The sequence below is a fragment of the Ophidiomyces ophidiicola genome (assembly GCF_022830035.1).
Source record: "Ophidiomyces ophidiicola strain CBS 122913 chromosome Unknown scaffold_9, whole genome shotgun sequence".
Classification (NCBI taxonomy): Eukaryota; Fungi; Ascomycota; class Eurotiomycetes; order Onygenales; family Onygenaceae; genus Ophidiomyces; species Ophidiomyces ophidiicola.
Window position 1 is genome coordinate 170,601 of NW_026054649.1, and position 21,191 is coordinate 191,791.

Genomic DNA, 21,191 nt, shown 5'->3' on the forward strand with positions numbered 1-21,191 from the left:
CTTCTTACCTGTGAAGGAAGAGACGATCCCGCCTATAGATGAGTCAGTCAGATCATGTTCAAAGCGCTGTTTAAACTCCTCTTGCGCAATGCTGGACGATATTATGGAGGAGTCATAGCCAAAAAGGAATGAACCCAACGCCGAGAATGCGCAGCAAAGTACCACCAGCATGGTTGTCATATCGAGTTCTAAATTTTTCTTTCTTGCTTGGCAGATTTATTCCAGAACTTCGAGCTCTGTCGTCCTCAAAAACTTGCAGATACACCAATATAAATCAATTAAATTGCTTGAGTTAAGCAAGAGGTCACATGCGGCATTATCCTCCGTAGCACGAAACCTAAGCTCAGCTCTTGCTTAACAACCCACGAGTAATACAGTCGTAAGGTCCAGGGGTTCAATATAACGGGGGCGCTCCCATTAAGGTTGGTCGCTCTGTGCTAGTGATTCCCCAGTGAAAATCTCATACTTGGGTTTAGAAATGACAATAGACGGGCTGTCTGGGGAGTAGATTACACCAATCAGGCGCTGCGTTAGTGCAATGGTACATATTTGTGCGAATGTGCGGGAGACACGGCATCATCCCCAAGTATATTTATATACTGTATTCCGTGCCCCGCGGGCATGTACTGTTTTCGTAGAGGTGCCGAAGGTTTACCTAGAATAAAGACAATCCAAGCAGCGATCATTGTCAACACAACCGCTGCCCCAGAATAGGAAAGGCGGGGTTGTCGATGGACCAGTTCTAGAGCAGACAAGGGGTGCAAGACTTCCGCACAAAGCCACAAAGAACGCAATATACACGTCACAGGTCTAGGTGCTGCATCTTCAAGTTGCTCAAGGTGGATAAAGAGAAGGGAACCTGCAGAATACTGTGACGTTGGACAAGTAACAGCAGGGGTGTCCAGAGCGTGAGCCGTAAGTGTATATGTAGATACATACGGAGTACATGTTCACATACAAATTGAATCATGACGTATGTCAGCCCTCAGCAATTGGCCATAAAGGGATTCGTATATGCATCAGATATTGCTCGGGTCCGGGATTTGGAATCAGCTAGATATGGACATGCATTGTCATCTACACAGCCTTAAAAGGACTTGGGCCGTGCGGTTTTGAATAAGGATGAGAGCTTGGATCTTTGTGCAGTCATTACGCTGAGGCCACAAGGATTGAGCCTCGTCGCGCCGCGAAGTGAAAACAAGACGAAGGACGACCTCGCCTGGTGGTTTGGAGGTGCTCGGATTTTCATTCCGCCGATGCCGTCAAGGATAGTTGTCAAATCTCTTTCAGGAAAGGAAATATACAACCTGACATAACAATCAAGCACTATTTCAAATGATGCATTGGTAGAAATATGTAGATCCTGCAAACTTCTCGCATATCCTGGTTTGAAGCATGCAATTATTGCGCTTTCGCCATCGCTTCAGGGTCCATATGAGCAGCGTTAGGCAGCAGGCCATACAAGCGGAATTCTAAAAAATAACGCAGGTCAAAGGCTTAATTACAATCAAAGCTTGTTCGGCGTCACAGGTATTCAAGCGTCGCATGTATCTCTGGTCGCTTCACATCGGAGTTCCTCTGAATTCTGGTTATTTTTAGGATAGGACGCCCCTTGAATAACCGAATTCAACATAGCTCTGATAGATCAATGCTTGTATCGTGAAAGGCAATGCAGGATTACACTCTTGGAGGAACACTATGGATGAACACCGGCGTGGAGAGAAATGGCCTAATATGCAACTATGCTACCACAAAAGCAGATTTGTGGGTGCAAAAAGGTATGATATGCGTGAGAGGGAATCCGCCGTGACTGTAGGTCAGGGCAGCTTCTGGATTTGCTCGAAGTAAAGGCATGGCATAGGTATGTGCGCTGCAGGGCGTGCAGGGCCATACTGTCGATGCATGCATTGGAAGGAACACCGTTCGTCAACAGGTGCGCAAGCTGAGGCTTGAGATGCAACATGTGGCGCCTCTGGAGCGGTGCCAAGCCGCAAGCGCTTACTCAGGGTGGCACACGGGTGCATTACATAAGACATTCTAGAAAGCTTGTTGGCTTCCAGGCCAATCAGCACGCGGAAACCCCACGCTAGCCGAGCCCGCGGTGGCGAAATTGTGGCGTCATTGCTGATTAATGCACGCCCTAGTTGGCTGATTAATCACCGGAGAGTGCCGTTTAGCGGGGTTTCTGTCGCGCGAGAGAGCGAGTGCAGCACACGGTCGGGCTTTTCGCGCGCAGAAAAGCGTGAGTACACGGCAGGCAAGGAGGCCGAGGGCAATGCGAGCTTTGCGGGTGTGCCAGGCGATCATGTGCGGCGTGGCAGGGATAAGGCTGCAACCGATGTTCGGACTTAAGCTGGCCGCGCTAGTCGTCGCGCACTGACATTGATAGCGTCGGCTGAGAGATCATCGGCGTCTTGTCCCATCACATCGTATCGCTGCTGTTACTCATCGCTCTTCGAGGCAATAAGAGCGCCCCCCATCCTCGACCGTTAGTTCTCCCACAGAGTGTCGGCGAAGAGTCTGTTCCGTACGGGTTGGGTGTTGCGGTTTCGGAGGCCACTGCCAATCTTATCGCGCGGATCCGCCGCCCGCCAATCCCCCATTGCTCATTTTTATCTCGACATTGTCGCGAAATCCCCTTGCTGTTCCGGCCGCCAGACCAGACTTTCCGACTGGAAGAAGCAATTCCGGGCGTACAAAGCGTTCTAGTATTACCCTGGTAAGCCTGGTGTCCGGCCGCGTCGTTGCTTTTTAATTTTTTCTGCCCTTCATAGCCCCGCCAGCGGCTGTGGAACTCCGTCTAAGCCTCAGTGTTTATCGTCAGCTGCATACTGATATGCAACCAGACGCCGCGGCGGTTCATAGCCATTGATCCCTCAAAGCGAATGCGCCGGAGTTGTGCGACTGAGAGCCCATAAACCCTTTTGGCCTTGGCCCGGACATGTCCCATCTTGAAGGTGGCTGCAGCACTGACGACGAAGAGCCTATCCATACGACCTCATTTCCTTGTTTCATCGCTCCGATGAGCCTGGGTATTCGGCACCAGCGCTCGCAAAATGGACTCGCAAGACAATATCACTACTCCCGCCGCCCAGGCCTCAGAAGACAAGGGTGAACAGCCTGCGCCGGGTGAATCAAAGGACGGCGCCTCCAAGGACCCTGGCTGCAAAAAGCCGCCCAGCACACACTCTGACTCAGCTGAAGGCAGTCCTGCACCAGATACAGATCAAGTAAAGTCGGCCATACCGGTGCAGAAGCGACGGCGAGTCACAAGAGCATGTGACGAATGCCGCCGTAAAAAAATCAAATGTGATGGCAAACAGCCATGTACTCACTGCACCGTATACAGCTACGGTACGCTACTGGCGATATGTCCTTCCTCCTTTGTGGCTACGTTTGCCTTTTACTAACATCTAATTCAATATTTGTAGCTTGTACGTATGACCAGCCATCAAACAGGAGAAGAAACCCTGCGCCACAGTACATTGAGGCACTAGAAGCTCGATTGCAAAGGGCAGAGGCCTTGTTGCGCGCAGTGCTTCCAGAGGTCGATTTAGACGATTCATCGATTGATACTAATAAGGTTGATGATTTCATTTCTACCATCAAGAAGAAGCGCAAGAATGAAGTGAAGACTGAGCCCGACACAAAGGAGCTGAGTACCTCTTCTGAGCATTGCGATGAGTCTCTTCTGGAGTCAATGGTAGAGAATACTGGTTCTCTAGACCTGGATGACCAGGGTCACTGGGATTATCACGGTCAGTCTTCTGGTCTCATGTTCGTCCGCCACCTGCGGAAACAGTTCGGAGGTCTTGTACCCGAGCGGGCTCCGTCCAAATTCCAGCAGATTTCTCAGATCTTGGAAGGCGCGAAGTCATCATCAGATTCCCCAATCGATACATATATGTCTTTGGCTCATGACTTGCCCCCGCGAGACATCGCACGGAACCTTTGTGACAATGCTCTCGATGAAGCGTGTATTGTGCTACGGTTCATGCACAAACCTACTTTCAATTCCATGTTCAATCGAATATACGATATTCCTGCTGAGAAATATACAAATAAGGAGAACACATTTTTGCCATTACTGTATCTTGCACTTGCTGTTGGTTGCCTGTTTCGAGGTGTGGGTGATTGTACTCTAGATAAATCCGGGTATGAACCTGCAGTGGACCAGGGGTAAGATATATATCCACTTATTCAACATGCAACGCCTGACTAACATTGAACCAGCTTCCAATACTTCAAGGCAGGGAGACTGCTTCTCGATATCACGGAATGCCGTGATCTCACATCCCTACAAGCTATTTGTTTTATGATTCTATTTCTTCAATCATCCGCTAACGTTAGCACTTGCTATTCGTATATTGGCATTGCGCTCCGGGCATCACTTCGCCTCGGCCTACATCGTTCCGTGTCAGCGAACTTCAGCCCAGTAGAATTGGAAACGCGCAAGCGTGTATTTTGGGTTGTCCGCAGTATGGATGTCCATGTTAGCACCATTCTTGGTCTTCCATGGATGCTCAGCGCAGACGATATTGATCAAGAGCTGCCCCTGGGAATTGAAGATGAATACATCGCCCCAGAGGGTATCTTGCCCGTACCGTCAGGCTCCGTCTCCTTGATGGCTGGAGTAAACGCACATATACGACTGTCTCAAATTCTATTGAAGGTGACGAAGTATATATATCCTGTAAAGGCGGCCAATCTGAGCTCCGGTCATACATACATGGTCAGCCACTCTAAAATCCGCGAGATTGAGCGGGATCTCCAACTATGGAAGGAAGATCTTCCCGAGGCATTTAAACCTGGCGGCGACGCACCCCCCAACGTCGACAGGTAAGTAATCTGTATCTGTTAGGCCCCCCAGTGCCGGTCTGACAGCCCTTCTAGACTGAGACAGCTGCTACGAATCAGCTACGCGCACGTGCAGATGGTAATGTATCGACCGTTTTTACACTATGTTAGCGGAGGTTCTCAAGATCGTGGGATTGATAAACGTTCGTATGCTTGCGCTGCAGCATGTGTAAGTGTGGCGAGAAACGTGGTCCATATCACAGCAGAAATGAAGAAGAAACAGCTTCTGAACGGCTCGTATTGGTTCACCATGTATACGACCTATTTTGCCATTCTCTCCTTGCTATTTTTTATTCTGGAGAACCCAGACTCAGCAACTGCCAAGGACGGCATCTTGAAGGATGCACTTGAAGGCAAAAACACACTGGCAGGCCTTGCGAAGAGAAGCATGGCGGCAGATAGGTGTACTCAAAGTCTTAATGTTCGTATTTACCCACCCTTTGTTTTTTCTTTTTTTTTTCTCTCTTTTCTTTTTCAAAGCTCTTCCCAGCTAATATCGACTGTGAAGTCTATATTCAAGCACTTACCAGAGCGGCTACGCAATCGTCGTGGAAACGTACCGGCCCCTGTAAACAGGAAACGCCCTCAGCCGACGCCCTCTCACTCCGTTTCAATGCCACTTCCAACTGGAACGCGTACGCCTCCAGGAATGTTGAAGGATAATGATGGAATCCCACCAGATGCAGTAAAACGATCACATACCTTTCCAACCCAGATGACAGCCGGTTCAATCTTGGCACCACAGCAAAAAGCTCCTCAGAGCAACGGAGCTACTGTAAATGGAGGTCATGGCGCGCCGCCGCTCTCGGGTTTGAGTCAATCTCCAACAATGATGTCGCAGGCTACGTCAACGTTAGCTTCGATTTCAGACATGGATGCCACCCAGATATCCAGCCCATCATCACCAATGTCCGTTTCACAACAATACCATTCAACACCCCTGAAACACCCACATTCGTTTTCTCCGCCGTTTGATAACCCCAGCCGTCTTCCGGACCTCATGCCAATGATGTTTCCTTCAGATGACCCGTTTGCATATCCAAACCAGCCTCTGTCAACGCTGGAAGACGGAGCATTCAAGCAGGAATCCATGGACATCTCGAGACCATTTCCATACCGGCCGGGTCCGCAGCAAATATCCACGGCCATGGACGCCGGCACTCCAACTCGCACAACGGCGTCTTCACCCGCAAACTTCATCAACAACCCCAACTTCTCCACCTTCTCCAACCCCGACCCGTCGACCGCCCTCGCAGGCATGAACCCACGCACAAAGGGCCTGGGGAGGTATCTCACCCACCACGCACGCAAAGCGTCCGAGTCCACGACCGCCGACCCCACGAGCCCCGGGTACATGGAGAACCCGGACCTCGTGACGATGCCGGGGCAGGCGTTCCTGTGGCAAAGCCTGGCCACGCAGGACGGCACCGGAGGCAATTTCTTCCCCAACGCGGCCGTGCCCGAGGATTCGTTCCAGGACATCATGGGCGATATGAACCTGCCCATGGACATGGGTGGTCTGCCTGGGTTCGGCGGGCTGGGTATGGACATGGGGCTGGACGCGCCGACGACGGCCACGGCGACGACGACGACGGGTATGGATTATGAGCACGGGTTCGAGAGTGCGGGGGTGGACGGCGCATCGTCGAGTATGAACCCCGAATGGACGCAATGGACGGCATGGAATATGGGAGCTTAGTGAAGCTTAGGTGTAAAGGTCTATAAGTTTTTTTTCCCCCTGCATTTGGGTTGTTGGGAGAAACGAAAAAAAAGAAGAAAGGGCATTGTTTTTGCGGTGAGTCACATAATATTCTGTTTGTAAGACTCTCTCTTTGTCTTTTTTTTTTTTTCATTTTCGAGTGTTTCTCATTGATTTTCACGACTTTTCAAAAAATTTCAAAGTGTTCGCGACGTATTCGAGATATGCTGTCGCTTTTCATTCATATTTTTCGTTTTCTTTTTCTTTTTTTATTTTATTTTTATTTTTTTCCATTTTTATAGATTGAGCGGAGCACCTCCGCTAGCACGCCATCAAGAGTGTGATTAAGTTCGTTTTCCGCAATAGCAGGAAAGTGTATCCGTTTTCATCTCTCCCCTAATAGTTGTTCAAAGCAAGCTGTCCCAAAAAGCCTGGGGAATTCTCTTTGTTTTGAATCTTGTGTATAGCCCCACCCCCTTGCTGTGATGTCGAGACGATGCGGATGTATACATATTTTTCCTTGGTGTGAATTCAGGGGTATCGATGATCTGGGCCTATGAAAGTGTATTAGAGAACGCCTGCTTTCACGACGTATATATTTTGGTTAGCTGAATAAATTGGAAAACGGTTGATAGCCGCGCTCTATCATCTGCTGTGTGCACGGAGTAATATTGACCCCCCTGTTTAGACCCCCCTCGATCAGATCTCGAAAAAAGCTTGCCGCCCCCGGGTATCGCTGCCGAAGCCGCCTAGTTAGTTAACTAGTCCTCTCGGCCGGCACCCGCTCTCGCAAAATACAGCGTACCACACACATCAAAACAGTATTATTTTTTTTTTATTTGCGCTGAAGTTGAAGCCACATCGTGAGTCTTGGCGCCACATCCGGGCGGCCATTGGTCAGTTCAAGGCTAGCTGTTCGAGATTCTCGTATCGCCCAGGCTGCCCCCCGTTGCGTTTGTCGCACGCCAGAGAGAGAGATAATAGTAATAGCTTTTTGAGTAAACGCCTTGCCGATTCGGCTTACCGTGGAACAGGGGTCTGCCACTAGCAACGTCCGTCGTCGACGACGACGACATGTCATGATGTATCATCCCCTCCTTGTTCGCGAAACCACGTCTGCCGATGCAGCAGCGGCGGCTGGCGAAGGGAACGCTCGCTGTGATGTCCTGGCGGCGTGCTGGCAAAAAAAAATGGGGGTGTTGGAGGGGTATTGCACCGCTGGATCATCGGGGTATGGCCTTGCTGTGATCTGGCTGCCCTGCAATGATATGCCTGGCTCTTGTGCGCCTGAGCACAGCAAAACACCTTTCAGCAGCGTCTTGAGCCTGGAGGGCCAAGACATCGGGGGGTATCTCAAGCCAGAAAACACAACAGGGTGTTTGAGCGGGGAGGGGAGGGAGTAATGCATTCGCTCACCTGGGAGCCGCCAAGTGAGTGTCGACCGTTTCTGCTCTGGATTAAACAAAAGCACGGCACTGACCTGTGAACAGATGATCTCCTCAAAATGATCTACGCGGCGTGAATGTCCGTCCGCCTGGCTCGATCACCACCGCACCACCGGCCCCCAAACTCGCCCCATCATGCCGTCACCGCTCCCACGCCCTCTCTTCGCTGTCCAGAACCATACGCCTCACCAGATGGCACTTGAAACGGAATGTACTACACCCATGTACGTACATCCTATCACTGTTCCTATTTTCTTTGTACTCTGCCCGGGGAGGAAAAAAAAAACAAAAGGCGTCTGCACTCCACCTCCTTGCGCCTAATTGGGGTGGTATAACACATCCATCTTATTGTTATTGTTATTATTATTCCCGGGCCTCCGCGCCGGCAGACTCTCGGAACAGCCCGCGACGAGTCTGGATCTCTCGCAAGTCCGAAAAAAATGACTGAGCACATGCTCAGTGGTGCGTTGCGACTGCTCGACTTGGCCCGAGAAGTGTGACACGTTAGGGGAGGGGGGGTTTGGATGCCTGTATGGCCTTCGAGCCCTTTTTTTCTTTTGGTCCCGCGTGTGGACGAGTAAGCACGGCAGCAAAAATAGGAACGTCGACGATATTAACTGCGTCAGCTCGGGCTCGGGGCGGGGGGGAGGGACGCGGCGATGGCTAGACCGCCATCAAGCTTCGGCGTTCGATGGGATGGATCTCGGGGCCTTTTCGGTCGTGTGGGACCTGTGATGGTGCGGCGGGTGGTGACGGGTGCACGCGTGTTCTCCAGCGGCACTATTTGCCTCGGAGGGTGCCTGGCACGCTGGACCAGACCAGACCAGCCATCGGGTTCCAGTACTGGTAGTCTGGCGGATGCGGGAGTTCGAGGCGACGTAGGCGAGCGAGCGAGCGACCAACCAACCAACCCCGAGCTAGCGGGGAGAGAAACGAAAGCGAGGGCCACCGGCACCAGCACCATTATTCCAACCACGCTCAAGCAGGGAGATGTGGACATCATCATCATCATCGAAGAACAGCTCAGACGTCCGAACGGACATGTCTCAGCAAAACGTGCAAGATCCGTACCAAGATCCGAGGGCCGGTGTCCACACCATGGGATTTGCGTGACAGAGAGAGAACAACCCGACGGCCAGAAGGGCGCTGCGCCAATCAGACACTTTCGCGCGCGGGGAACGAAAACGCACGGGGTGGAGCGGCGCAGAATAATAATATGCACGCAGGCAGGCAGGCAAGGCTGCTGAGCGTATCGGGAGGATCAGGAATCTCCCAGGTTAATAATACTACTGAGAAATAAAATTGACGGACGGGGGCCGACGGGCGTCGACGGCCGGCCGGCCGGGCGGGTGCGGGACAAGACACCGCGCAGAAGCAAATAATAATAATAACGATGATGGGGGGAAAAAAGGACGCCATGCCGTTGTCGACACGGCGAAAAAAAAAACAAACCCAAAAAAAAAAAAGAAGAAAACTGGGCAACGAAGAGAAGAGATGCAGAGAAGAGATTGTATCACGACCAGGGGGGGACCCGGGAGATCTCGACTGATCTATGGCCCATCTCCGCAGAAGCCTGGCACATACTACTATTCTGTTTTGATTATGAGTATTATTGGGTTGGGCAGCAAAAACCTTAGCCAAGGGGGGGAGGGGACCCTCTCTATTGCTTGCATGATTGTTTTTCTTTTGCGTGTTCATCTCTCTCCTCCCCTTTCATTTTGAGGCTGGCTGGCTGGCTGACTGCCGCTGACTGACTGATTGGCCTGGCTGGCCTTCCCCGCCCTCCCCGGTCGCCCGCCCCCGAAGCAAAAAAGCCAAGTTTGGCGAAGAAGCTGGACGGTAATCTCAAAAAAAAAGAAAAAGAAAAGGGGAAGCATGTGCGCGCGCATGCATTGTTCCTCCAGCCAGTCAGGACCAGCCTGCAAGCAGCAGCAGCAGCAGCATCACAACGCCTCAGGGTTGCCGGGGGGAAGAGAGTACGGAGTAGTGAGGGGAGGACCACGTCGACGAGGCTGGCGAATAATACAATATCCGGAATACGGAGTTCGGAGAACATGTGGTGCGGGCATAGCTGAGGAGGGGAAGATGATGGTTTTTTGCAAGGATGGGCTGGTGGGCAAAAGTGAGCATGAAATGGACGAACGACAGGAGGAGGTTTGGATTGCCTGGATGGATTCAAACGGTGCTGATGGTCTGTTGGGGCTAAAAACGCTCGCTGCGACGGCGTACGGAGAACAGCCGCTCCCGCTACTGCTAGTACTACTGCTGCTGCTGCTGCTGCTGCTGCTGGGGGGGGGAGGGACAAGGGGAGGCCCATGGTGGCCTGAGATCACCGAACACACGCCGATCGATGGGCAAAAAAGAAAAAGAAAACACCCGGCCAGCTACGGATTTCCTTGGTCTTGGGCTCGTAAGGGTATATTTTTGGGTTATACTTTTCCTGCGAACAACCCTTTTTCAGAGTTCCCTGGCCGGGCGTCGAAGGTCAGCGAGGGAGGGGGGGGGGGGGTCAGGGACCAGGGCCGGAAAAGCGGGCAGCGCAGCGGGCGGGGCGCGGAAAAAGAAAAGAACGGGCGCGCGCGCTGGCTGAAAAGGGGAAAAGGGCAAAAGCTTCGTGGGCAGGCGAAGTGGGTTGATTGATTGATTGATTGCCTGACAGCGAGCTACGGAGTTGTCTATCATATGATATCTTCTATCGAGAAACGAAGGTACGGTACGGAGTACTCCGGACGCGGCAAGAAAAATACCACTACTGCTACTGGCTGCACACTCAACGCCCCCGTTTGGACTGGACGACGACGAATGGGCGGCGTGGATTACACGACGAGCACGGCTCGGGGCTGGTCCAGACCGGCGTGTGTGTGTGTGTGACAGAGAGTCTGTGCTAAGGGAAGCGTGTCTTTGTCTGCCACGCCTAAACAGGACAGCCGGACGGGATTGTGGTTTGAGGCTAAAATGGGCTATTTTTTTTTTTATTTTTTTGTTGGGGCGTGCAGGCCCCGGAGTGGATGCAGCACGGCTGGAAACCCGTGCAGGAACAACACAATGCCGGCGCGTGGTTGAGGGCGGGCAGAGCGGTAGGTGGTGGTGATGCAAGACAAACAAGCACCTGAAAAAGGAGAATGCTAGAGAATGCGACATACTAACCGCGTGCTAGTGTGGCTCTCCTCCGTACTCCGGACTCTGGGCTCCAATGGGCGGCCACAGCCAAGTGGTGGCCCGGCTGGGAGTTGTCTGTGTGGATGGGTGCATGCCCTGCCAGCACCGGATATCCGCGTGCTTCGGCTTTTTTTTTTTGTTGGATTTTTCTTGATTCTCTTGCTTGTCCTGATCTTTGCTTTTGGCGCGCATTGCTTCTACTCTGCAGTGCGGCCTTGGAGGCGTGAGACTACTCCGTACCCCGTGCAGAAATCGTTTGGCTGCTGGCTCTCTCTCTCTGCCCTGTCTGGCTGGGGAGCCACTCTTCGCCACCCCAAGAAACCGGGTTGCGTGGTCCTTCGGCGCATTGATGCAACTAGCGGGCATTCCTCCTCCCCCCCCCTTTTTTTTTGCTTTCTCTGGCTGGCGGTGGAGCCGGCGTGCGCCCGGCTCGCACGCTCCCTTAATATTATTCTTCTTCCCAGTGGCGGGCCCTGATTTGGCGGGCTGGCCGCCGCCGCCGGCCGGCTACCCCCCCTGGCACCACGGGAGGCGTCAGCCCTACTACTGTGGGCGGTGAGCAGGATGCAGCGTCGTAGCGTGGTGGTTGGTATATCTGTAATGGCATGTATGATTTATTATTATAATTTCAGGATGGGGTGGGGTTGGGATGGAGATCAGTTGGATCCCACGCGGCCAGGGACGGGCATGGGACACGACAGATAAGAAACGTCGCGGGCGACGGGCTGGGACGGATTTCTTGATTTACGTGCGGAGCTAGCTAGCGCCAGAGGAGCAGCTCAACAGCAGCAGCAGCAGCGGCAGCGGCAGCGGTAGCAGGTGTGGCGGTGGGCTCAGCCACCCTGACTGCCTGGCGGCGACGGCGCGGCGATAACTCGGCGGTCGGCCGGGGGCTGGGCGGCCGGGGCAGGCTGGGCGGCGGGGCTTGGCGGCTGGGGGGGGCGGCGCGCGCGTATAAAGAGCGGCGGCGCCCTCAGGCCAGCGCCCGCTTGGCGGCCTTGTCCCTCCCCCAAGACTTTCCTCTCGCTCTGCCCAGCACGCCCAGCCCGCCGTACCAGCAACCACCCAGCCTACGGCGTACCGCTCACTCGCTCGCTCGCCACGTCAAATTCGCTCTCTCGCCGGCGCGACAAGACCCGCGCTGCTTGGCGCCCTGCCTGATGGCTTCCACCGACCCCCAAGACTCCTCCTCCGCCCTCCTGCACCACCCACCACCACCACCACCACCACCGCCCGCCCAGCCCTCCTCCCTCCACCACCACCTCCCTCTCCAACACCACCACCAACAACAACCACCACAACCACCACCACCAACACCACCGCAATCTCTGCAGCCGCTCGCGCAGCACTCTCTCTCTCCTCCTCCTCCTCCCCCTCCTCCCCAGTCTGCATCGCAGCCGTTGTCCATGCAGGCTCAGCAACAGCAACAGCAGCAGCAGCAGTCGCTCGCCCAGCAACTCCAGTCCGCCGCCGTCGTTCCGCCGCCCGTCCAGCAGCAACAGGCTCAGCAGCAGCAGCAGCAGGCTCTCGCCGCTGCCCCTGCCGCCGCCCAACAAGCCGTCGCCGTGGCCGCCGCCGCCGCCTCTGCCGTGCCCATTGCCTCTGCTCAGGACGCAGCAGGGTCCAATGCGGCCGCCCAACAGCAGCAGCAACAGCAGCAACAACAACAGCAAGCTCAACAGCAGCAACAACAGGCTCCGCAGCCCTCTGACCTGACCTGCCAGTGGACTGGCTGTCGCGAGGTCTGCCCGACGCCCGAGGCCCTCTATGTACGTTGTCTTGTCTTGCCCCCGTCTTCCTAACCCGTGAGCTCGCGTTTCGAGTAGCAGTCGCTTGTTTTGGTCGCGTCCTCGTTTTTGTCGTCGATCTTTTCTTTTTCTTTTTTTTTTTTATCGTTTTATTTTATTTTATTTTTTCTTTGTCGTCGAACAGATGAGACAGTCGCCTTGCCGGCGAGAGCGTTGGGCGCCATTGTTGTTTGTTGTCGCAGGACGCGACAGAGCCAAGCGAAGCATCCAAGATGCCCCCCGTTCATCGCTCCCCACGGCTAACCTCGCTCTCGCGCCCACAGGAACACGTCTGCGAGCGCCATGTCGGCCGCAAGAGCACCAACAACCTCAACCTGACCTGCTCCTGGGGCAACTGTCGCACCACCACCGTCAAACGCGACCACATCACCTCGCACATCCGCGTCCACGTCCCCCTGAAACCGCACAAATGCGACTTCTGCGGCAAGGCCTTCAAGCGGCCCCAGGACCTCAAGAAGCACGTCAAGACCCATGCCGACGACTCCGTCCTCGTGCGATCGCCCGAGCCCGGCCACGGCGCCCGGCCCCCCAACGGCATGTTCGGCGTCACCATGGGCCCGGATGGGAAAAGTATGCTCCGTTCGTTCTCTCTCTCCCTCTCGCTGCACCCCTTGTTGTTCGCGGCTTTTTCCCTGGCCTGCTCCGCCGCCATCTGCTAACCCTTTTCTCCCTGTAGCCGGCCACTACTTCGAGAGCGCCCTGGGCCACGTCCCCGGCGCCCCCTACGGCCACCCCCATGCGCCCTTCTACCACCCGCAGCAGCAGCACCCGCAGCACCCGCAGCATCCCCAACATCCCGCGAACCCGTCGTACGGGAACGTCTATTATGCCGTGGGCAGCGATGCCACCCACCAGGCTTCGTATGAATCGAAGAAACGGGGATACGATGCCCTCAATGAGTTTTTCGGTGATTTAAAACGACGTCAGTTCGACCCTACCTCCTATGCCGCGATAGGCCAACGCCTCTTGAATTTGCACGGATTGCCTCTCCCCTTGGTTCACGCTGCCGCAGTGCCTGAATACCAGCCAATGCCTGCGATGGTCGCTGTTGGTGGTCATGGAGGTTATCATGCTGGCCCAATCCCTGCCCAGTCCTACCACTTGCCTCCGATGGGGAATCTTCGCACCAAGACTGACTTGATGAATATTGATCAGTTCCTGGAGCAAATGCAAACCACCGTTTATGAGAGCGATGAAAATGTCGCCGCCGCTGGCGTCGCTCAGCCCGGCGCACATTTCGTCCACGGGGCCTTGAGTTATCGCACTACCAACTCCCCCCCCACGGCCTCGCATCTGCCCTCCAGCCATGCCAATGCTCCAGCTGCTGCTGCTGCTGCTACCCCTCAAGTCCTGCCCGCCTCTGCCAGATCCCCGCACAGTGTGACTCCCTCCTTGACCCCTCCCTCCAGTGCCCAGTCGTACACTTCTGGTCGTTCGCCCGTCTCCCTGGCCTCGACTCACCACATCCCGCCGTCCTCGCACGCCGCCTCGCTCCCGCAGTCCAGCGCCAGCATGTATCCCACCCTGCCGACGTCCTCCGCCCAAGAATCCGCCGCCGCCGGCTATCCTAATGTCTCGGGCACCGCGCCGCCCTCCACGCTCAGCAGCATGTTCGACAACGACGACCGTCGCCGGTACACCGGCGGCATGCTGCAGCGCTCGCGCATGGACTACACCGACGCCATGGACATGTCGACGAACGGCAGCAACAGCCCCAACTCGACTGTGAGCCATCATGACAAAGTCTCTGACAGTATGATCGACCCGTTCCTCCGTCGTGCGTCCAGCGATCGCCGCTCGTCCACCCCCACTGCCCGACGCAGCAGCGGCTCGGGCAGCAGCCCAGACTCCAGCGATACTCCTCGCAACAACACCACTACCTCCCGTTCCGCGGAGGACATGTGGGTGGAGAACGTGCGTCTGCTGCAGCGTCTGCGCGACTACATCCGCGATCGCCTCTACCAGGGCGATTTCGAGCAGGAAAATCGGCGGTCTCCCAGCTATTCTCAGGACGGAGGGTTAAGTGCGGGCGAGATGCAAGGCATGCAGGCGGTAGCGGCGGCGACGGCGGCGGATGATGATCGGGACGAGGCACGCAGGAACGAGGGGAGTGGTGGCGAGCTGAAGACGGAGAGCTTGTACCCGGTGCTGAAACTGGACGGTGATGACGACGGTGATGCGAAGATGAAAATGGATGAATGATATCCGATTGTTTTTTTGCTATTTTTTTGATTCTTTCTTTTTTGTTGTTGATGTTATCGTTGTTGCTGCTCTTTTTTTTTTTTTTTTCTCTTTTTTTATTGAGTTGAGAATCTCTCTTGTGTTCGTTCAAACTGGTGGATGGAAATATCACTTCTTATTCTTTTTTCTCGACTTCTTTTTTTTTTTGTGCCAACGTTGCCAATGCCCGCCGCCTATACTCGTTGCTATCTTTGATGACCGCCAAGTGATGCCTATGTTCCTCCGGGTCTACCTTTTTACTTTTACTCCTGCCCTTTAACATATATCAGGTTTCCTTTTTCTTTCTCTTACAAAGTCCCCAGAAGTCTCACGGGCTCTTGCTGTCTAGTTTGATTTTTAAACTGCTTCGGATGACGACTTGTCTCCCAGACTCTCGACTTTTTTTGTGATGATGATATGCTTGAATGCGTACTTCGTGACTTTTTTTTTCTTCCTACAAGGCGCTGGTGCGAGCGATGATGCGTGCGTGGTGAATGCCTTCAATACCCCTTTATATTACTACACAGGCGCGCGCGCACGCCTCTCTCGCTCGCACTGCGGTGACGTCCTGCGTTCTGCCTTTTTTTTTTCCATGCTGGACCCCTAAGTAGCGGTCCGCGTGCTCTGCTATATCTGTACATACGCCCCGTAGTCTTCTCTCTCGCTCTTATCTCTCTGGTTCTTGCTTCTGAAAAACAAATGAATCTCATCTATCAGAAATCATTATTCCTTCGTAAATACCAATACAGCCCGGTCCGGTTTCGCCCCCACCGTACTACGTCTGCTAGTCCGCAAGTAGCCTAGTGCCTACTCCCTGATTGGCCGGTCGTCCTGACGAAATGAAAAAAATTTCGTTACCAGTCCTCAACCCCCCCCACTATTTGCCGGTTACGGCAGTCTTGGAACGCGTTCTCGAAAGCTTGGCGTGCGCGAGCACGCTGAGTCAGCAAGTTTCTGTTCTGTCTGTGTGATCTTCGCCTGCCTTGCCGCGCCGCCGGAACTCTGCGATAAAATGCAATTATTAACAAACATCGAGTTTTTTTTTGCCATTATTATTCCACCCATTCCTGCCTGGACCGCTTTCGGCAGTGTGTTTTGCTTTGCTTTGCTTTGCCTTGCTTGCTTGCTCTGGTATGGATCTCGCACACGCGAGTCGCAACGTCACGCACACAGCAGACTAGTACTAGCATGCTGTATCTACTGACTAAGTAGTTAGTTAGAGTGCCCTTGCTGTTGTTATCGACGCGCAGCATCGTGATCTCACTATTTATTTTTCTTTACCTAACCACCACCACAACCACCATCCTCCACCCGCCACCTCTACCGACTTACGTACAAACCTCATCCTCCTCCTCTTTTTCGCCTCGCCCGTCCTACGAACATACCGAAGTCTCCCGCATCCGCACCGCCCCCGTTGGAAAAAAGCCAAAAAAAGAAACTGGGCTCGAACCGGACAAACAAACGGCTTGTCGCGATAAGAGAACTATTTTTTTTCTTCGTGCCCTCGTTCGGCGAAGGAAGGGAAACGGGCCTCTCGCAAGCCAACAAACACATACACGCGCTGCGCGCGTGAACCCTTTTTTTTATCGCGCGTCATCGTCATCGTCGTTGTCGGCTACTTCGTTCTCTCGGCCCGGACGCGCATTACATACAAGAGAAATTCCGCGATAAGATTCGACTCGTTTGTTTGAAAGTATTTTCCTGCGACAACTCGCTGCAGCGGTTTGATATTATTATTATCCTCCTCCTCGGGGGGAAGTGGACGCTGAAGTCATACCTTGCTCACGCAAAACAAATACATAGTTACAACCTATTTTTCTGCCTCGCGACCCTTCTTACCAACCACCCGCCCGGTAGTTAAAACGTCTTCGCCTCTCCGCCGCCGCACGCGAGCTTTTTTTTTTTTTTTTGACCCTCGATTATTGACTCCGTACAACTTACTAAAGAACAACAAAAAAAAAAAACACAACACATATAACGTCACCAGCTTGGCACTGACGGGTGTTGCTCATAAAGTTTTTTTTTTCCTTCCCTTACACAGAGAAGGGAACAAAGAGAGTTTTACCGACCGGTCTTCGGGTCTGGGTGGCAAGTGAAAAAAGGCGCCCCCGGGGCAAGTACAAACATCAAAACTACTTTTTTTACTAACTTGGTCCTTGCTCTCCTTGTTTTCTTTTCTTTTCGGCTTTCTCTACCTCCTCACTTCCTAAGTGCTCTTCGATTTCGCTGTGCTTCGAAAGAGAGAAAACTTGCGTCTTGTCGTTTGGAAGCTATCTTTTTTCTCGAAAAACCCCACGCTTTGGAGAAGGACGGAGATAAGATAAGGGCGAGATTTTCTTTGTAGCTGTTGCCTTGTTTGTGTTTTTTCTTCAACCTGTGAGCTTCACACATCTTCTTCTCGGGTTTGGTTCTCTCAGTCTGATCTTGCTTGCTGAACTTACTGCCGAGCCTTTTCTTTTTTTGGCATCTACTTGTCAATAAAGTGGGGAAATAGGGCTGAAGGTGCCCTGGGTAAACAACAACACAACAGCAACAACTGTGCGATCATGCCACCTTCTACCAGGCGACGCAACAACCGTCGCCGGGAAGCTGTCCTGCAGGAGGCTCCTGATACTGATGCTCTGGACTCATCACCCAGTCGGCGATCTGTGAAGAAAAGAAAGGTACGCCTCCACTTAACCTGCTTGCTATGGTTCTGGTGGTTTGCTTGTGTGAACCATACATAGTCTGTGAGGCAGCTTCGCTCATGGTTCTTGTTTTTTTTTTTTTCTCTTACTAGATCGACCACAAAGCCGATACAGAGCACGAAGAGACCGCTGTTTCCGACCAGAGCTCCGATGAGGGTTCTTCCAGGGAGAACGATGCTACTATAGACCAAGACCTGGTGGACTCCGTGATTTCCTGCCTCAATGTAGCCCCCGAATACGTCGCTGTTCAGCATGAATTTTCGAATGCCAAAAACAGGGAGGAAAATCCTGAGAGTGTCAGGGCCTATGCGAAGATTGCCGGGCGAGACTGGACTTACTATATGAAGGAGCTCCACATCAACATCGGCCGCCCGCCGGATCGCGACCAGAAGTTCGATGCGCAGTCCAGCCCCGTCGCTGTCGCCGCTCAGGCGCTGCCACCGGTCCATATCGACTTGGGCCCCAGTAAAATCGTCTCGCGTCTGCACGCCGAGGTCTTCTACGAAGTTGCCGCTGAAGCATGGCGGTTTCGAGTCAACGGCCGCAATAGCGCGCGGCTGAACAACGCGGTTCTCAAGCGTGGCTTCAGCTCTCCCCTCAAGAGCGGCGACGTCATCGACGTCGCCGGCACTCAGATGATGTTCGTCACGCCCGGCGATCGAGCCGAAATCCACCCCACGTTTGTCAACAGGCTGCGTGCCATACAGGAGGTCCAGCAGCTCCAGGACCGCCCGGGCATCTGGTCTGGGTTTAGACACTCGCATCCTCAAGCCCCGTCGTCGACACCGCGTGGGCCGTCTGATTCGCAGGCCGCGCAGCGGGAGGATGCTCGGAATGGCGGTGCGGCGGCTGCGACTGTGACGCCGTCGAAGCGCCTGGCGACGCCTGCCACGGCGAGACCGAAGTCCAGAGCGGGCGATTCGGCCGTCAAGCCCTCGCCGCTGTATAATCGCGGGATGATGATGGAGAGCACGGGGGACATTGATTATAGTAGTGAGTCGGCCAAGGATTTGAAGCCGCCGTTTAGCTATGCGACGATGATCGGGCAGGCGATCTTTTCGACGGAGGAGGAGCAGTTGTCTTTGAGTAATATCTACAAGTTTATTATGGAGAAGTATGCGTTTTATAGGTATACGAGCTCTGGGTGGCAGGTGAGTTGTCTTCGGCCTTGGTTTTGTTTAGGGGGTTGGGTTTGTGCTGATGTGATTGCTAGAATTCTATTCGCCATAACTTGTCTTTGAATAAGGCATTTAATAAGGTCCCTCGTCGCACTGATGAGCCGGGAAAAGGCATGAAGTGGCAGATTGCTGCTGAACACCGGGAAGAGTATTGGAAGAAGGCCCATAAGGGCATTCAGTCATCAGCGCCATCTTCGCCAATCGGAAAGGAGAGTCCTAGTTTCCACAAGATCAATGGGGATAACAGCTCTTTTGAGAAACGACAAGAAAAATCTCAGCCTGCTGCCAGGCCCTCCCAGGCTACTTCGCCGGGCTACCATTCGTTCTCCGTTGCTCCAATTGAGGCTTTCACGCCAGATCGTGGCTCTCGCGCCGGCCGTCGTCCCGACATGCACAACCCCGCAGAGACTCCGCTGCCTGTACGCCCGCGAAACGGTGAAGGAACGCGCGCCATCGGGCTCTCCGACAACGTCACCGGCTCTCCGCCCGTTCTCTCCTCCTCATATTACGACGACGCCGCGTCGTCCATGATCACGCCCGCGCCGCTGCGCCAGCAACCGCGTCTCGCGCCCCCCAGCACAGCCCAGGTGCCGTCGAGATTCATGCCCATGAGCTCGCCGGCGCAGTTCTGGAAATTCGCCGATATCGGGAGCACGCCCGCCCGGCCCAACGACATCAGCCCCCTGAAGCCCAGTGAGCCGAATAATCGCTGGGACGGAAATGCCATGCCGAGCAGTAGCCCGCCGCCGCCGAATCTGGGCAGCCCGAGCAGACCCAGTGGTCCGGCTGGCGCGCGCCCGCGGTTTGGAACTGCTGCTCCGCAGCAACAGCAACAGCAGCCGCAGCAGCAGCAGAAGCAGCGTGAGAAGCGTGAGAAGCGGCGCTGGCAGGATGATGATGAGGAGGAGGAAGATGAGGATGAGAATGAAGAGGCGGAGGGGTTTGACCTCGCTAGGTATGTATTCCTCAGCGTGGTGGCTGGTTCTTAGTGTTTTTATGAATTTGTGGTGTGTTCTGACTGTTCTGATAAAGGGGCTTCCAACCCATCGGATCGTACCATCGACAGATGAGCAATGCCACCAGAGCAAGTGCTACGTCGACCTAATAATTTCTGGGTCAGTTGTTTTCATATGAGATGGTAATCATATCCTCCTCTTTGCGTGGGCGGACGAGATCACATACTTGTCTTAATCTCTTCGACAACATTTGTTCAAGAATAGCATCTTTTGTTTTTGCTGTTCTTCTTGCATCCGAAAGAAAGACACGAAAGGAAAAAAAAAAACCGAAACAACCGGATCGAAAACAAGCATTTTTACGCCGCTACAGATAATTTCTTCGACCCTTTCCAGCTGTTGCTGCTTCTACTGCTGCCGCTGTTGATTCGATTCTCCTATTCTGAATTCTTCTGTCGAACATAACCTTACCCGCACAACAACAAGTTATGGTCTGCCGTTGTATTACCTTCTTCTCTTCTTCACCTTGTCGTTTTTACTTTATCTAATTTTTAATTTTTACCATTTGCCTATGGGTTCAAACACATCTAGCATTTTAACACTTCTTGCCTCCGATTATTCGCATCTCACATACGAAGCACCGCAGACAGCAACAATAACAGCGCATCTCCCCACGAACAAACACGACACATCCTGTCATGACCCTCGCTTATGTCATTTTTAACGATTGTTGCATTTGTATTGTGCATTTTTTCCTGTCCTTTTGAGCAATCACCATTGTCTCTCATTCTTATTGTCCCCATTATTATGGTACAACATCTCACTGAGACTGTATCTTTTCTCGTGGTTTTTTCTATGATGGGTGATGATTTGGGGATGGCGTTCCTGATTTTTTTTCTGTTTGCTTGTATGTAGTTATGTGTGTACCTTACCTCGTCTTCCGCATGCCTTAATGGGTGAAGAACAAAAAGTTGGGAGGGGAGGAGAAAGAGGGTTTTATCATGTTGGTGCAAAGATGGGTGGAATTTAGTACGGCGCCAATGTTTACTCTTGTGTTTTTTTCTTATAATTATTGATTTTGTACTTTTATGGCGGAGGAATGGAAGACGGTACATACACGATGCGACGCAATGCGATGTGATGTGCACCTTCGGTAGCTGGTAGAGTCTCTCTCTTTCTACTGTT

General features: G+C 53.3%; 3 protein-coding genes across 3 annotated transcripts; all 3 read left to right on the top strand.

Annotated features, from left to right (window-relative positions):
* Positions 1–3,056: 3,056 nt before the first annotated feature.
* GIN1 (Gypsy retrotransposon integrase-like protein 1) lies at positions 3,057–6,556 on the top strand (the record flags this gene model as incomplete). The annotated part of the gene is made up of 5 exons (XM_049252022.1): positions 3,057–3,354; positions 3,432–4,179; positions 4,234–4,839; positions 4,894–5,278; positions 5,366–6,556. The coding sequence occupies 5 exons, from the start codon at positions 3,057–3,059 to the stop codon at positions 6,554–6,556; spliced, it is 3,228 nt and encodes a 1,075-aa protein (XP_049108905.1).
* A 6,624-nt stretch (positions 6,557–13,180) lies between these two features.
* On the top strand, positions 13,181–15,170 carry LOZ57_002968 (uncharacterized protein; the record flags this gene model as incomplete). Its single annotated transcript, XM_049252023.1, has 2 exons — positions 13,181–13,538; positions 13,645–15,170. The coding sequence occupies 2 exons, from the start codon at positions 13,181–13,183 to the stop codon at positions 15,168–15,170; spliced, it is 1,884 nt and encodes a 627-aa protein (XP_049108906.1).
* A 2,564-nt stretch (positions 15,171–17,734) lies between these two features.
* On the top strand, positions 17,735–20,158 carry FKH2 (transcription factor; the record flags this gene model as incomplete). The annotated part of the gene is made up of 4 exons (XM_049252024.1): positions 17,735–17,851; positions 17,968–19,026; positions 19,089–20,008; positions 20,086–20,158. The coding sequence occupies 4 exons, from the start codon at positions 17,735–17,737 to the stop codon at positions 20,156–20,158; spliced, it is 2,169 nt and encodes a 722-aa protein (XP_049108907.1).
* Positions 20,159–21,191: the final 1,033 nt, after the last annotated feature.